Source organism: Orycteropus afer, unplaced genomic scaffold (genome assembly GCF_000298275.1).
Source record: "Orycteropus afer afer isolate SDZICR_OR568_19922 unplaced genomic scaffold, OryAfe1.0 scaffold00518, whole genome shotgun sequence".
Taxonomy (NCBI): domain Eukaryota; kingdom Metazoa; phylum Chordata; class Mammalia; order Tubulidentata; family Orycteropodidae; genus Orycteropus; species Orycteropus afer.
In genome coordinates this window covers 1,239,277-1,256,850 of record NW_006922105.1, presented here as the reverse complement: position 1 = coordinate 1,256,850, position 17,574 = coordinate 1,239,277, and the positions used below count along the sequence as shown (strand labels likewise).

Genomic DNA, 17,574 nt, shown 5'->3' with positions numbered 1-17,574 from the left:
AGTGTTCTATAAATTCTAGAGATAAGTCCCTTGGCAGATTTGTTATTACCAAATACTTTTTCCCAATCTGTGGGTTCTCTTTTGACTCTTTTGGGGAAGTCTTTGGAGGCACATAAAAATTTAATTTTTAGAAGGTCCCAATCATCTGGTTTCTCTTCTGGACAACCTTCTTAATGTAAGACATCATTTGAAGTGATATAGAGAAAGAAAATGAGAGTATGTATGTGTATATATAGGAGCCTGGGTAGTACAGGTGGTTTGCAATTTGTTGCTAACCCAGACTTTGGTGGTTTGAACCTACCCCAAGCCTATGTGGAAGAAAAGGCCTGGCTGTAAAGATTCCAGCCAGGAAAACCCTGTGGCACAGTTAAATTTTATAACACGTGAGGTCGCCATGATTCAGGGGCCAACTTGATGGCATTTAATAACATCTGTTTATATATGTATGCTATATTTGTACAATATATATAGATACATTACATATGTCTTTATATATAAAGTCTTTAATGAATTGTCTTCCAGTGACATAAAGTAGTCTCTCAACATGAGTACCTCTTCTATTTGATGAAAACTAAGACTGAGCTGCATACATCTTTAGTTCAGAGCCTACTGAATTGCTTTATTAAACTTTTAGTCCACAGGATATACAGCAGAGAAACAAAACTGAGTTTTGTATCCTTTTAACACAACTCATGACTTTTAACTCAAAAATTATGTGCTCTGAATTTTACAATAGAAACGTGAGATTGTAAGGCTGTCTTACAGTTGGCTTCCAATCAAATTTAAGTCTGATAAAATAAGTTAGTTGCAGATACAAGAGCGGGTAAAAGTGTACATGACATTTCTGATTTTTGTTGTAGGTGCACTCAAGTCAAGTCTGACTTTACTTTTCTGATCTTTACTTATATTAACAGATAACCTCTAGGCTAAACTTCATAATCAATATTCTCTGTTGGCCTTTGGTGTCAGGGTCTCTCTGCCGTTTTTCCAGTGCCTTTGCCTCCTACCCCAATGTATGGCACTTTTACTTTTGTACTTTATTTTCCAAGTGAAAGATTGAATATATGGGTGTCTTTACAGCTCTCTTTTGTTTTGAATAAATTACAGGCAAGTGAGCAGAGATCTGCATAAAGAACATGGGGTACAGTGCGTTAAATATTAAAATGCTCTTGGCTACTTATTCCATCTCTTGAGTGGAAAGCAGGAAAGGCACTGACATGAACTGAGTGTTAATGTTCTGTGTGTCTCTCAGGCTGAGTCTCTAGGTCACTGGTGCCTAGAGGGAACTAACACAGCTGTGCAGTTAAGGAAAGACAGGGGACAGGTGTTAGCCTTCACTTAAAGCTGTTCTTTGGTCCTTGATATGCCAGAAACATGAGGAAAAACCAAGCGTTGGTCTCAGAATCAGGTGTGGTAGATACACCTACATGATTCTGAAGGACGGACTAGAAAGGACAGGCAAAAGAAAGGAGGTAAGAGCTTCAGAAGATGACAGAGGAGCTTATTATTAAATGCAGCTTTATTTAATATGTTAAATAATGATCTATTCTCATGTATTCTCTTCCCTAACATGTATCATTCAAGCTTAACTTGGTGTATTAGGCTGGGTTCTCTAGAGAAGCAAAACCAATGAAGCTTCTATATACATATAGAGAGAGAGAAATTTATCTCAGGAAAATGGCTCACACACTTACAGAAGCTGCCAAGTCCCAAGTTCTTGGATCAAACGTCAAGCTGGAGGCTTTTCTCGAATCACGCAGCTGTAGGGGCTGACGAGCTCAAGGCTGGCAGGCAATATACCGGGTGTTGATGCCAGTGAATGACGAATCCAAGATCTCCAGGCTGAATGGTGGATTGTTCGCTCACGGACATTTGTGGGCAGCACAACAGGGTCCCAATCCACAGAAGAGTGTGGATTTTCCCAGGATGTCCATAAATATATTGGAAGCAGGCCACACCCCTAGGGAAATGCCCTTTCAACAGATTGGCTGCTCAAAACATATACATCTGATCCTATCATGGGAATAACCCACATCACAACTGCTTAAACCACACAGAATTGTGCTCCAGCCAAGTTGAAACACAGCTCCAACTATCACACTTCTGTATCTGTATGTTTGCTAATAAAGCTAAAAAATGAGCTAAGTTGGACTGAAGCTATTAGTTTACCTGTCTTGAAAATTTCCATCCTTTGTTAACACTGTACGTACTCAGGATAGTCATTTCACCACTTATCTCTGTTCCCTTTATCAATATTCTGCCAACCATGGCTATATATAATCCATCCCATCCTTCCTGTGTTAACCTCTTGTTAACCAATCTCTTGTTAACAAAATGTTCTATTCTTTCCCTAAATGGAATAGCACTTGTTGGTAATCTCATTGTTGAGAGTTAATTGTGTCTATTTCTTTGCGTAATTGTTAATATTTATTTTATTTTATTTATTTATTTTTGGCCAATCTGATACATGAAAAGAGGAATCAAAATTTCTGTTGCAAGTTAAGTGTTCTAACATTTTTAAAGTACAGTTTGATAGGACATCTATCAAAATCCACATTCCTAAGAGATTCATTTAACCTTTGAGTAACAGTTCCACTCTGAGGGGTCTATCCAACAAAAATATTTGGACACATACCCAGAGCTGTAAGCACAGTCAATGAAATTGTAATACCAAAATGGAATAAAATCAACTGAAATGGCCATCAGTAAGCAAATATCTAATAAATTATTGTACATATTGTAGAAAACTATGCAACCAATACAATGAAAAGATTTCTGAGATACAATGCTGAGTGAATGGAGCCTGGTACAAAACATTTAAAAGAAAATACTGGTGGAGCGTGTTTGCATTTTTGTGTAGGCTTTTAAAGTACATAAGAATGTCTAGAAGAGTAAGTGCCAGATTCTTAATGGTGTTTAGAAAAGAAAATGAATTGAGGGTGGGACATAAAAAATAAATTCAATTTTTTTATTCTGTGTACTCTATTAGTTTAGTTGTCCAATAACCATATATAGCTTTTTTTCAGAAGTAAAACCTTGTGAGAAACATGGATGTTTCTGTCTAAACTCAATTCCCACTTTCATGCTAATTCCCCATGTTCTCTTTGCTGTTATTGGAGACAGTTTTTAGGCTGAAATGCATCCTTTATAAAACATTTTTTTTGAATCTTCAAATATGATTACAAGTTTGTATTTGTAGAAGACTCAGCATTTTAGTGTATTCAGACTCAGCATTTTAGTGTATTCTAAAACTATTGTTGTTAGTTTTGTTAGGTTTATTGTTGTTAGTTTTGTTATTATTTATTATTTATTATTGTTGTTAGTTTTGTTAGCTTTAGTGTATACAGACTCAGCATTTTAGTGTATTCTAAAACTATTGTTGTTAGTTTTGTTAGGTGCCATCGAGTTGGCTCTGACTCATAGCAACCCTGTGTCCAACAGAACAAAACACTGCCTGGTCCTGCATCAGCCTCACAGTGCTCGCTGTGCCTGAATCCACTGTTGCAGCCACTGTGTCAGTCCATCTTGTTGAGGGCCTTCCCCTTTTTTGTTGACCCCCCCACTTTACCAAGCATGATATCCTTCTCCACGGAATGGTCCCTTCTGACAACATGACCAAAGTAGGTCAAATGAAGTCTGGCTTCCAAGGAACATTCCGGTTCCCCTTCTTCCAGGACAGATTTGTTCTTTTGGGGGTCCATGGTACTTTCAGTATTCTTCACCAGCACCACAACTCAAAAGCATCAACTCTTCTTTGGTCTTCCTTTTTCATTGTCCAGCTCTCACACGCATATGAAACAACTGAACGTGCTATGGTTTGAGTTAGGCACACCTTAGTCTTCAAAGAGACATCTTTGCTCTTCATTGCTTTAAAGAGGTCTTTTGCAGCAGATTTGCCCAGTGCAATACATCATCTAATGTCTTGACTGCTGCTTCCATTGGTGTTGATTGTGGAACCAAGTAGTATGAAATCTTTGACAACTTCAATCTTTTCTCCATTTATTGGGATGCTACTTATTGGTCAAGTTGTGAGGATTTTCATTTTCTTTATGTTGAGGTGTAATCCAGACTGCAGAGTGTGGTCTTTAATCTTCATCAGTAAGTGCTTCAAGTCATCCTCACTTTCAGCAAGCAAAGTTGTGTCATCAGCATATCACAGATTATTAATGATTCTTCCTCCAATCCTGTTGCCATGTTCTTCTTCATATACTACAGTTCTCAGATTATTTGCTCAGCATACAGACTGAGTAAGTATGATGAAGGATACAACTCTGACACACTCCCTTTCTGGTTTTAAACCATGTAGTATCCCCTTGTTCTCCTTGAATGACAACCTCCTGGTCTCTGTACAGATTCCTCATGAGCACAGTTAAGTGTTCTGAAATTCCCATTCTTCTCAATGTTATCCATTATTTGTTATGATCCACACAATTGAAGGCTTTTGCATAGTCAATAAAACACAAGTAAACATCTTTCTGGCAGTTTTTGCTTTCAGTCAAGATCTGTCTGACATCAGCAGTGATATCCCTCATGCCACATCCTCTTCTGAATCCAGTTTGCATTTCTGAAAATTCTATGTCAGTGTACTACTGCAACCATTTTTCAATTATCTTCAGCAGGATTTTACTTGAGTGTGATATTAATGATACTGTTTGATAATTTCCACATTCTGTGAGATCACCTTTCTTTGGAATGGATACAAATAGGGACTTTTCCACGTAGTTGGCCAGGTAGCTGTCTTTCAAATTTCTTGGCACAGACAAGTGAGTGCCTCCTGCCCAGCATCTGTTTGTTGAAACATCTTAATGGGAATTCTGTTAATTCCTGGAGCTGCCTTCTTTGCCAATTCCTTCAGTGCAACTTCGACTTCTTCGTTCAGTACCATTGGTTCTTAATCATATGCCACCTCCTGAAATGGATGAACATCGACCAGTTCTTTTTGGCACAGTGACTCTGTGTATTCCTTCCATCTTCTATTGATGTTTCCCACATCATTCAATATATTGCCCATAGAATCTCAGTATTGTAACTCCAAGCTTGAATTTCTTCTTCAGTTCTAAAACTGTTTTTCCATAATTCTATCTTGATAACGTAAAGGTAGCATAGCTTTCTTCTTTGTTTAGTTTATAGTTGTACCTTTTAGTGTCTCTTCATGAAAAAGTGTCTGGGGAAGGAGGGGGGAAGGTTGCAGCTTTGAGAATACCTTTGTTTCTTTTGGGTTAGATCTCCCTCCTCGTGGTATAAATTTAGGTTGTTAAAGTGTTCATGTTTAATGTCTCAGAAAGATAACAGTTACTGAGTATTTACTTTTGCTAACTCCTGGGCCAAATGCTTCATGTGCCTTTTGTTATTTAGCCCTTATGACAGTCTTTGAAAATAGATTTAATAATCAATCTCTGTTTGACAAATGAGGAAGCAAATCTTAGCAAGGTTTAAAATTATAACAGATTTAGAATGATTAGAACCCATCTAAGTAGTGAATTGCACATTTGGGACTTGAACCTCAATTTGTCTCACTCAGAACCCCATGTTTTTAATCTCTATCCTGTATCATTTCCCAGAGCATTCCAGAGGCACAGCTCTCAGTGAAGTCTACAAAAACACTTGCTGTATTTTTCTCACTTTCTTATTTCTCTGCTTCTTATCACCTCCTTGTTTTCATAATTTTATGATGTAAATGGTCATGGAAGATGGAAAAAGCGCTCTTTAAGTGTTTATGTAAACCACAACCAAACGCACTGCCATGGAGTCAATTCGGACTCCTTGCCACCCTTTAGTACAGAGTAGAACTGCCCCCATAGGGTTTCTAAGGCTGTAAATCTTTATGGAAGCAGACTTGCTGACCTTTTGTTTAGCAGCTAAATGTTTTAACCACTGTGCCACCAGAGCTCCTCAGTCTTCCTCTAGCTTTGTATAAATTGGCCTCATAGCCCAGGTGGATGTCATTTGTACGTCTTGTCACCATTCTTCGTAATAACCATTGTGAGAAAGGACTCATCATTGGTTGGATCATTCATCATTTGTTTACATTCAAGATTTGATTTCATTGTATTCTTAACGGTTTCTAATACCATAATATCTGGAATGAGTGAGGTGATGTAAGAAGAAGTCTGTCTTGGAAGAAGCAGTCACAGTGCTCCTTAGAAGTGAGAATAGCCCTTGTACTTTGGTCATGTTATCAGAAAGGACCAGTCACTGGAGAAGGATATGCTTGGTAAAGTAGAGGGTCAGCAGAAAGGGGAAGACCCTCAACAAGTTAGATTCACGTGGTGGCTGCAACAATGAGTTTAAGCACAACAGTGATTGTGAGGATGTACAGAATCGAGCAGTGTTTCAGTCTATCGGACATAGGGTCACTGTTAGTCGGAACCAACTTGATGGTACCTAACAACAACAAGTAAAGGATGTTTCTGAATATAAATTCAGCTCATCTAAGGTAACAACATTTTGTAGCTACAAAATATAACTAGTTCACTAAACATCCTACAGGCTCATATGACTGTATGACTTTTTGATGATTCTGCGTAAAAATTCCATGAATTCTACAAATTGAGACTAAAGAAAACTTCCAACAAACACAAAATAAGAAAGTGTAAACACGCATACACCTGACAATTTGTTTTGATGCACAGGTAGTTTTGATAATAAAAAGTGTTTTGTGTTGGTTTTCCTTCCTATTGTTGACTAGATTTTACTTATAGTAATGAGTTTTCTTCTTTGTGTTCAAAGGGCAGCCATTCTACAAAAGTGGAAGCTGTGGTCAGAGCTCTGATGAGAATCCAGCTTAGAGATCCAGGGGCCAAAGCACTCGTTTTCTCAACGGTACAATCCGCACTTTCATCCTCACCGTTAACTTGGACCACTTCTCTGTCTATATTCATTTTATGAGTTTATGTGAGAAAACTTTCAGTGTTTACCATCATGTAGCTTAGATTTAGAATTACTGTTTGATTTTTACATATTACATACATAGGATAGATTATTTTTGGAGAAATTTGTGATACTTCATAAGGTGATCTTTATAAATACATTTCATGTTGTTAAATATTATTTAAGAATTTTGTTATTTTGTGAAGCCCTGTTAGTGCAGTGGTGAAAGCACTTGGCTGCTAACTGAAAGATTGTCTGTTTGAACCTGCCAGGTGCTTTGTGGGGAAAAAAGTGTAGCAATATGCTTCCATAGTGATTATGGCTGTGGAAACCCATAGGGCAGTTGTACTCTACCTGATAGGGTTGCTATGAATGGAGGTGACTTGATGGTAATGGGTTTCCTATTTTATATTTTAAACTTTGGGATCTATAATCTCAGAAGTCTCATTTCACAAGTAAATTTGGTTAAGAAAAAGAAAATTCACATGATCTCATAAATAAAGTAGTAAGGTAAAATTCTAATTTTCATTTTTGAAAGGTAAATAACCATACCTATTAAGTACCCAGTTCTTTATATTCTCTTATTTATGTCTATCATAATTAAGCTCTTAAAGAAACTCACATTATTTACTCTTCTGATCTTTAAGCCATCATTTGATGTGGGAGCTGGAGGGCACTAATACTTTCAAGATACCAAGGAAACTAAAACCAAACCTGCCATTAAGTCGATTCTGACACATAGCAACCCCCATTGGGTTTCCAAGGCTGTAAATCTTTACAGTGGCAAACTGTCTAATTCTTCCATGGAGCAATTGGTGGGTTCAAACCTTTAAACTTTTGGTTAGCAGTCAAATGCCTTAACCACTGCACCACCAGAACTCCTTACATAATATTGATAGTACTAGAATTGAGCAGTTTGTCTGTTTTGTTTATTTAATCCTGAAGTACAAAAATTATATTGATTTAGTCCCTTTTCAAATTCTGCTTATGAAAGCTATGTGTGGATATTAATTTTCTCATTGTTTTATGTGTTCTAGTGGCAAGATGTTTTGGACATCATTTCAAAAGCTCTCACTGACAACAACATGGAATTTGCACAAATCAGTCGTGTTAAGACATTTCAGGTATATCGAGAAGATTTAATTTGTGTTATTTGGTGTAGACTGAAACTTGTTAATTAACTAGCTTACATGTAGTTTTTGCCTTTTATTATACAAATGATGTAAGCAGGGTTTTAGTTCTAAATTGTTAAATTACAAAAGGAGCTTTTACAAGCAAAGTAGAGAAAGTGCTTATTTTTGTCTGTTCAGTTTTATCTATAGCAACACCAGTCTCTCTCTGTCTCTCTGTCTCTCCCCTTCTCCCCCACTCCTTTTAACCTTTTTACTTTTTTTCAATATATAAGATTTTCTGGTTTGAGGTCCTTTTCTTGAATCTAGGAAACAGTTCTTTATGACATACCTCTTGAATGGACCAAGGGCCTATGCCCCTTAGGAATTAGGTTCTAAATGTACTGCATCAGGTGATACTGCGTGAAGTCAGAATTTGGTTGAATTATTTGGTTTTTTGTTGGTTTTGTTCTCCCATCATGTACTTAGCACAGGGACAGGTGCATACTCCAAGAGGCACAAAGAAAAGAAGAGCAACTGAAAATTGAGCAGTGTCTCCTGTCTCACACTGCCTCATGCACGTTATTTCTCATTCTTTTTCCTTTAGTTCGTATAATTTAATTTGTATGTGTCTTAGGTGTTATCTTGTGATTCCACTATATGTTGTAAAGAACAAGAGAGCTTATGTGATACTTTTCCTTGTGATTAAAGTCAAGACACGTGTTCACATTTTCTAGAATTGGTAATTTTGCATTTAGTTTTCTGACCTGTTACTTTTTACAATAATACAGACCCCATCAAGCATATGTAAAGTAAGCTAAAATGTACTGCTCTTGTGTTTAAGTGCTCCAGCTAAAACTAAAATATACCTTTCTTTTTTTAGGAGAATCTGTCAGCATTTAAACATGATCCCCAAATCAATATTTTGCTGCTGCCCCTGCACACAGGTTCTAATGGACTAACTATCATTGAAGCAACTCATGTTCTCTTGGTGGAACCCATATTGAACCCTGCTCATGAGCTTCAGGCCATTGGGAGGGTGCACCGAATCGGACAAACAAAGTAAGAACTCAGATGAGCATCAGTCTTACTTACTTCAGGTTTCTGTTGTTGTTGTTAGGTGCCGTCAGGTTGTTGCTGACTCTTAGCAACCTGTGCACAGCAGAACAAAACCCTGCCCGGTCCTGTGCCCCCTCACGATCCCTGCTCTACCTGAGCCCTTCGTTGCAGCTACTGTGTCAGTCCATCTTGTTGAGGGCCTTCCCCTTTTTTGCTGACCCTCCACTTTACCGAGCATGATACCCTTCTCCAGGGAGTGGTTCCTCCTGACAACATGACCAAAGTAGATGAGGCAAAGGTTGGCCATTCTCGCTTCCAAGGAGCATTGCAGCTGTACTTCTTCTGGGATAGATTTGTTAGTTCTTTTAGCAGTGCATGGTACTCTTAGCATTCTTTTCCAAAATTTTTCAGATTCCTCAGGTACCAGATAAACAAACTCAGCCACTTAATGTTTATCATAGCCTATCACTTTTAATTATTTCCTTATTAAATGTTTTAAATTGATATTTTCAGCCCTCCTATCCCTAGGCAGCAAACCCCAAAATTCTCCCCAATTCTTATCTTCCTCCATCAAAACTTCCCTAATTGCTTCACCAAAAAGTCTTCCCTCCTTCTAACACTGTCATCATCAAATCATCAAATACCATCATCGTATCATCAAATACAGTTTGTTAGAAATATTTAAGATGGTTGCAAAATTAAAGGTTTCCATCATGATTTTAATACAAATTTAGTTTAGTCTAGAGTAGCCTATCCTAAAAGAAGGCATGGTTCCTGATTGTCCGAAGGCAAGTAGCTCCTTTTTAAGTTCTGAACCTTACGAAGAAACAAGCCCCTAGGTCCATTCGAAGAGAGAACTAACTTTTGTCTAGGGCTAACAGCAAACCTAGTATCAGAATGTTGAGGGTTATCTCAACATTCAGGCCTCCTAGATATATTACCTCCTAGACGTTAGATTGCTTGAATCCTTTGAAAAATGCTGCAGTACTAAGCATTCATTAAAAAGATATTTATTGAGCACTGTGTCAAGCACTATGCTAGATCCTGAAGATGCAAATTGAATAAAGCATAAATGTCATCCTGCAAGGAAGTTACTATGTAGTAGAGGAGACCGGTACCTAAAATACTGCAATAACTAACTAACTCATGACCATCGAGTCAGATCCAACTTATAGTGACCCTTTCTTGGGTTTCCAAGGTGGTATCACTATGGAAGTAGATTGCCCAACCTTCCTTCTGAGGAGTGGCTGGTGGGTTTGAACCTTCAGCCTTCTAGTTCACAGTCAAGTGCCTTAGGTACTATGTCACCAGAGCCCCTGTATAGTGTGCAAAAACACAGTAGTACAGTTACTGTGGTAGCAGAAAAGGAGAGTGATACTTGGTGTACCAGAGAGTCAGAGCAGGGTTCATTAGGTTGAGTCGTGATGCAATGATGATTTCAAAGTTGGAGAGCGAAGGTGGAGCTACATGTGCTAAAGTACATAGGTGACAAACAGTTACTTTTTTGGACGATAAGAAGTTTGCAGGAGCTCTGGTGGCGTAGTGCCTAAGGCATTTGGCTGCTAACCAGAAGGCTGGCAGTTCAAGCCCACCAGCCACTCCTCAGAAGGAAGATTGGGCAAGCTACTTCCATAGAGATACTGCCTCGGAAACCCAAGGAGGGGTCGCCATTAGTCGAATCGACTTGACGGCAGTGAGATTGGGGTTTGTTTTGTTTTGTTTTGTTTTTGGATTATAAGAAGTTTGGAATTGAGGGACTTTAAACTATGGGAAGATTGGCAGGAGGTGAATGCCTTGTATCCCATTCTTAGAAATTTGGACTGCTCTGTAAGCAGTAGGTGGGAGAGCAAATGAAGTGTTAATTTTAAGTATGACAGAGATATGTTCCTCAAACAAATCCTTAACAAAATATGGCAAAGTAATGTAATATGATAAATGCATGCTTGTTTTCAAGTGCTATCAGGTGTCATTTAAAATACAGTTATGCCTTATTTGGTTTTTTGTTGGTTTTGTTCTTTTTTAAGAAGCACTGACTTCTTGTCATGCCAATATTTTTGTAAAGCATAGACTGGACTCACCTCAGATTTATGACTGTAAGTCTTAAAGGGCCATTCAGAACTACCTGGCAGTCCTGTACACTTGCCTAATAAATAGGTTTTCCTTCTTTCTGTGGAGACTCTCTTAGGTCTGATCACCATATCCATCTCCCTTCATCAGGTCCACAATCTCATTCAATAAGTTTTTATGGAATACCTCCTGTGTGCCAGGCACTGTCCTAGATACTTGATAGGCCCTCACGGAGCTTATGTTCCGAGCTGTAAACAGGTTGGTGGAGAGGCAGATGGAAATAAACATAGTAAGTAAGATACACAGTATGTGAAGAGCTGGAAACAAGAGATCAGGGTGAGGAGGATTGAGAGTGCAGGAGGATGGACAGTAAGGCCTTATTGAGAAGAGAATCTGTGCACAAAGACTTAAAAGAGGTGAGAAAATTAGTCATGCAGATATCTTGGAGAAGAATGTTCAAGGAGACAGTATACCCAGTAAAAGGGCGTAAAGTCAGGAGTTTGTCTGGTATGTTTGAGGAATGGCAAGGAGATCAAAGTTGCTGATGTAGGATGAGCAAAGGGGACAAGAATAGGAAATGAAGTCAGTGAGTTTAGGGGAACCAGATTATAGAGGGCCTAGGAGGCTAAGGAGCCTGGCACAGTGGTGAAGCACTTGATTGCTAAACAAAAGGTTGTCAGTTCAAATCTACCAGCCAGTCTGTGGGAGCAAGATGTGGCAGTCTATTTCCATAAAAAATTTACAGTGTCAGAAATCCTATGAGGCAGTTCTGCTCTGTCCTATAGGATCACTGTGAGTCAGAATCAACTTGATGGTAACAAGGTTTGGTTTGGTTTGGTTTGGTTTGGTTTAGAGGCCACTGAGCGGATCTTATTTTTGCTTTGTTTGAGATTGGGAACCTTTAGAGGGCTGTGAGCAGAGAAGTGATGTGATATAACTTAAGTTTTGAAAGAATTATTCTGAGTCCTGTGTTAGGAGCTGGAGATGGGGGAACAATGGAAAGTAGAAGCAAGGAGGCAGATTAGGAGACTTTTGTAAAGACCCAGGGAAGCTCTGAAAGTGGTTTGTGCCACGGCGGCAGCAGTGGGAATGGTGAGAAGTGGTTGGGTTCTGGCTATATGTTTAATGTATCTGCAGTAGTATTTGTGGAAAGATAGGACATAGGGTGTACGGACAACTAGAAGAATAAACTGCCAGCAGAGATGTGGAAGACTGTAGGGTGGAGGTTTGGTGAGGGAAGAAATCAGTTTAGATCCAAGTTTGAAATGTTTATTAGACATCCAAGTAGAGAGTTTACTCTGTAGCTGGATCAACAAGTCCAGGGTTAAGGAGAGAAATCTGGCCTAGAGGTAGGCATTTGGAATCCAGCACATGTAATGGTATTATAAAGTCATAAGACCAAAGGAGGTTCCCTAGGGAGTAAGTTCAAATAGAGAAGAGGACCAAGGACCAAACTCCAGGGCACATCAAAGGTGAAAGGCTCTGGGAGAAGAAATGGAACTAACAGAGACAACAAGGAAAGATTAAAGAGTGAATTAAGAAAATCATAGGAGAGAGGTATCCTAGAAGCAAGGGAAAGAAACCAACTTGAGGAGGATGTGACCATTGTGTCCTGTGCCATACACCAGACAAGCACGGAGAGTTAACCATTCGAGTTAGCAGCGTGGAGATCAAAGCCACTTTCTGTGGAATAGTGGAGGTGACAGCCTGATTGGAGTGTAAGAGAGAATGGGATTTCATGTATTTATTTATCCCTTAACCAACACTTACATAACAAAGACAGGTTAAGTAACTTGTCCAAGGCACACAGCTTTTAAAAGGAGGTAGCAGGTTTTAAACACAGACATTTTCTCTCACAGTCCATAAGCACAGCACACTGCTGTTTCCATATAAGGACAGCTACTTGGAGGAATTGCGATAGAGAGGAACATGGAAAAGAGAGACAGTGCTATCAAGAGAGGTCTTTTTTTTATCCACACAGTAGCTGAAGGTATTTCTAAAGTAATAACGAAGAATAAGTTAGGTCATGTATAAAGCCCACTGATGGCTTCTCACGATGACCATATTAAATTCCAGATTCCTGGTCATGTCCTACAACACCCCACATGACCTGGCCCTTGCCCACCTCTCAATCACATTTCGCCTCCCTACCCCTCATTTACAGTATGCCTCTGCCATACTAAGTTCCTTTCTGCCCCTTGGACATTTTCAGCTTATCTCGAATGGGTTCTTTTCCCAGGGGCTTTGTATTCACTTGCTGTTTCTTCTCTTTGGATGCTCTTCCCACTTTTCCCACTTCTTTCCTTAGCAGCCTCATTCCCATCATTCATGTCTCCACTCATAAGGCCTCCTCCTCAGGGCACTCATTGTACCCAAGGCTGTTTTATTTGTGCATGTGTGTATGGTCTGTCTCATTAGAACATTCATGGAGATCCAGTTCTATGTGCCATTCACTGCTGATCCCCCCTGGCTTAGTACCTGCCATGAGTGGGCACCAACTGACTGATGAGTCTAGCATGTAATATGTGAAGTCTTTGTAACTAATTTGGTTTAAGATGTTTGTCAACTTACAATTGTTATGTGCCTTCTAGACCTACTATTGTACACAGATTCTTAATTAAAGCAACAATAGAAGAGAGAATGCAAGCCATGCTGAAAACTGCTGGGAGGAGGTAGGTATGGAAAACGGTTTCCTGTTTATGGGCTGCGTGTGTTTAGAACATCTTCACTTACATGACTGCTTAGGACCAAAACCTAACTCACTGCCATCGAGTCAATTCCGAGTCATAATGACCCCCACTGGGTTTCTGAGGCTATAAATCTTTAAGGAAGTAGATTGCCCTGTCTTCCTTCTGCAGAGCAGCTGGTGGGTTTGAGCTGCTAACCTGGTTAGCAGCCAGATGCTTTATGCACTAGACCACCAGAGCTCCAAAATATAAAAGCACAAATACCTTTGAAAAGCAAGGTATGAACTTTTACCTAGTCAGTTACATTCTTGTTTCCCAGTTAATTCTAAATTTGACATAAGTTAGGTTTGGTTTGTTTGTTGTTGTTATTTTTTTAAAATAGATTTTAGTATGTAAATATATTTAAACTATCTTTCATGTCTTTGCCCCCTTGGATTAAGTTTGAAATGAAGTTAGGACTACACGTACCCCGAAAGCCTTATTCTGTTACGTTTGAAACAAAACTTGTATTTTTGTTTCATGAATCACTCTTGTTAGTCACATGCAGAGAGGAAGATCAGGACTTAAAACTTGGCAGGTAACTGTCTTAATTTCAAAGACAGAACAGAAACAGAGAGGCCACAACAGCCTGAACAACAGTCTTAATTTAACAGACTTGACTTTAGAATCATAAACTTCCTAGTATTTATGTTATTCATATATATTTTTTAAACCTTTGTAAACCAGTGAGTCATTCATTACCTCCTCGTGAGCTTGGTATGATTAGAAGACATTATTGCTTTGGAAGGGATCATAGCAGAAAACAACTGGAAACTCTTTTCTTCCAGGGGTGAAAGGAAGGGAGGGTATCATATGGACTTTTTGCCTCAAGTATGAAGGCTTTTAGTTGATATTTCTGTATGTAACAGACCTCAGTGATTTTAAGCTCCTTAAATAGTAATTTGAAGAGCTGTTGAAAATCTCTTGGAAAGTAATCTCTTGGGAGCATTAATAGCAGCAGTTGGCAGAAGTTTGTTTCTTTGTTTTGTTAATTATGCAGGGGGAAAAAAAAAAATTATAGCCAAGCTTGCAAATGATGTATAGAAGACTTCACCAAACTTAATGAAATGTAATAATAATGGTCTCTTCACTTCCTTCCCTCTGGAAATGCCTTGTGATCTAGTTACCAAAACTTAGGAACAAGTATGTGTCTAGACTTACATTATTACAAACATACTAATTTATACCTGGGGTTTCTTTCTGATGCTGGGCACCTGGGAAAACCCTGCAGTCACACGAGCTCATCAGCGAAGCACTCAGAAGCCTCCGTCCTGACCGTGGCTGACCTGGCAGACCTGTTCACCAAAGAAACTGAAGACATTGAGTGAAGTACACTTGATTCGATCCAGATTTAACATATTCATACACTTCCATGGCGTGTAGAGCAGTTTAAGTAAAAAAATGCCAGTAAATGTCAGTAAACACTGTTGTTGAGTGGATTTGTTCCTTTCTGACTATACAGTGTCCTAGGAGTTCTTGAATCTTTTTCAATATGTAGCTTCCAAAAGATCTTTTAAGAGTTTTAATTTTTCACATCTCTAATAGAACACTTATTTTTGTTCCAAAGAATATCTTTATCTGATGAAGTGAGGGACTGAAGGGAGGTAATGTGTTCTTTTGAGAAGACCAGTCCTATAGGGTTGGAATAAGAGAGAAAGTAAACTAATCTAGTTTTATATGACCTGGTATATAGGCCCATTTTAGTAAGGGCCTTCACTGTCCTTAGAGTATAATTCACCAATATCTTGTATGTTGTAAGTAGAGGGTGAATTATTTTAACTCCTAGTTATTTGAGTAGGTTTAGCCTATACCCCCATGAATAGTAACTTTACAGTAATACAACTCCTAACAGTACAGAAATGTTAGGAAAGTATTTCTTCTCTGTGTATCTTGCTACTGAAAATCTAAATATTGAAAACTTTTCATATTTTCGTTATGTGTTAAATTACACCAGTGTAAGCCCTTACCTCTAGAGAGCATTTTTAAGTGTTAGCATTTTAAGTATAATTTTATCTTAAAATTACCTAAACTGCTATCTCTACAGGTAGTCCCAGGTTACGAATGAGATCAATTCTTAGGGTGTCTGTAGGTCAGATCTGTAGCTAAGTCAAAACAGGTGCATATAGTTCTTACTCGGCTTTACTTTAGTGCAAGAACTAAAGCACTCTGGTGGGACAGTGGTTAAAGCATTCAGCTGCGAACCCAAAGGTCAGTGGCCTGAACCTGCCAGCTGCTCCACAGAACAAAGATGAAAGATGAGGCAGTAAAGGTTTGCAGCCCTGAAAACCCTGTGGCACAGTTGTATTCTGTCCGGTAGGGTAGCTGTGAGTCAGAATCTACTTAATGGCAGTGGGTTTCGATTGTCTTAGTGCCAGGAAACGCTTGAAGTCTTTTCTGTGATTTAAAACTGTACTACCGCAAGTGAAGGTGATTGTGAAGATTGCATTGTGAGCAGAGGTTAGGTCAGTTGTTTCAAAGTGAAGGCAAATTTATGTAACATTAAAGGGCGAGTAGGAGCTGTCCATAAATTGGACGTTTGTAACCAGAGGACTATTGTACTTTTAATTTTTCTTAAGTTTTTACATGTTTAAGGTTGATATATCTGTAAATTATGTAAATGTTTACGATTTTCCATCTTGTCAACATAACAGGGAAATATGGCAGGGTTTTTTATTGTTATACTGATGTCTTTCCTTTACCATGTTCCGGTGTAGCTGTACTTTTCAACCACTCATGTTTAAATTTATGATAGGGTATCATTTATTCCAGGTGTACTTCCCTTAGGAACTACTCTTTGAAACAAGAGAATGTCATGGTCACATAAGCAAATAATTACCAGTGATAGTAACAGAGTATTTCTTCTTCTTCTGTGAAGAATTAATGGACTTTGAAATCACTAAATAAGGAGTAGCATGTTGTATCTTAGCCATTTAATGTAATCCACATGTCCTTTGTGTTGTTTTCATTGAGCCTTCAGAGTTTTAATTGGCCCTCAGGACACATTACCTCCCACACAGCTGCCCAGAAAACTGTAATAGAAATACGCCCTGGATCATATCTGTCCGAGAGCCTGTGGTGCTTAGTAAAGGTGCATTTTCTTATTCTAGGTGTGTAGGGTGACATCATTCAGCTGAAGAAAACACGGACACATTTTTGGTGCTTATTCTTCAGGTTAAGGGTGATATGCATTGGTTCTTTTATATGAAATTAAATGTAACTATTCTTTTTGTAGCTCTTTACATGTTATAAAGAGCTTTCCTGTACATTCATATGTTTAATTTTCCCAAGAGTCCTGGGAAGTTGATATAACTAATGTCATTCCTATTTTACAGATCAAGAAACTGAGGTTCATAAATATTGAGGAAGTTGCAAGTAAACATTGGAGCCCAGGTTTCCTGACTCCCAATCTTATGTTGTTTTACTAAATCACATGTCATGCTGACATTAAGAAGGCCATTGGTTATAATTTAATGATGAGATGATTTAGCATTTTTGTTTTATTTCCTGATACTCCTTTCTAAACTAAAATTTTAGGGAAAATTATTTGATATGCTTGAATTTTGTAAAAAAAAGAAAATAGAAACACACTTGTATTAGAAAAAAACTTATTTATTTCTGTAAGATATTATCAATTAAATAAATATTTTAGTGGAAATTGAAACGTGAGGATTTATTTAATTTCTGAGCCATGGAACATATGGCTTTCCTGTATGTGTCTAAACAAAAGATGTCAAAATTGCTTA

The 17,574-nt window shown here is 38.3% G+C and overlaps 1 protein-coding gene across 1 annotated transcript in view; it reads left to right on the top strand.

Annotated features, from left to right (window-relative positions):
• Nucleotides 1-15,159, top strand: part of SHPRH (SNF2 histone linker PHD RING helicase) — a 102,007-nt gene extending 86,848 nt beyond the window's left edge. Inside the window, exons 23-27 of the mRNA XM_007955614.2 lie at nucleotides 6,730-6,822; nucleotides 7,908-7,994; nucleotides 8,863-9,041; nucleotides 13,697-13,777; nucleotides 15,063-15,159. Coding sequence (XP_007953805.1) covers nucleotides 6,730-6,822; nucleotides 7,908-7,994; nucleotides 8,863-9,041; nucleotides 13,697-13,777; nucleotides 15,063-15,159 — 537 coding nt within the window. The remainder of the gene's footprint in view (nucleotides 1-6,729; nucleotides 6,823-7,907; nucleotides 7,995-8,862; nucleotides 9,042-13,696; nucleotides 13,778-15,062) is intronic.
• The last annotated feature ends 2,415 nt before the right edge of the window (nucleotides 15,160-17,574 follow it).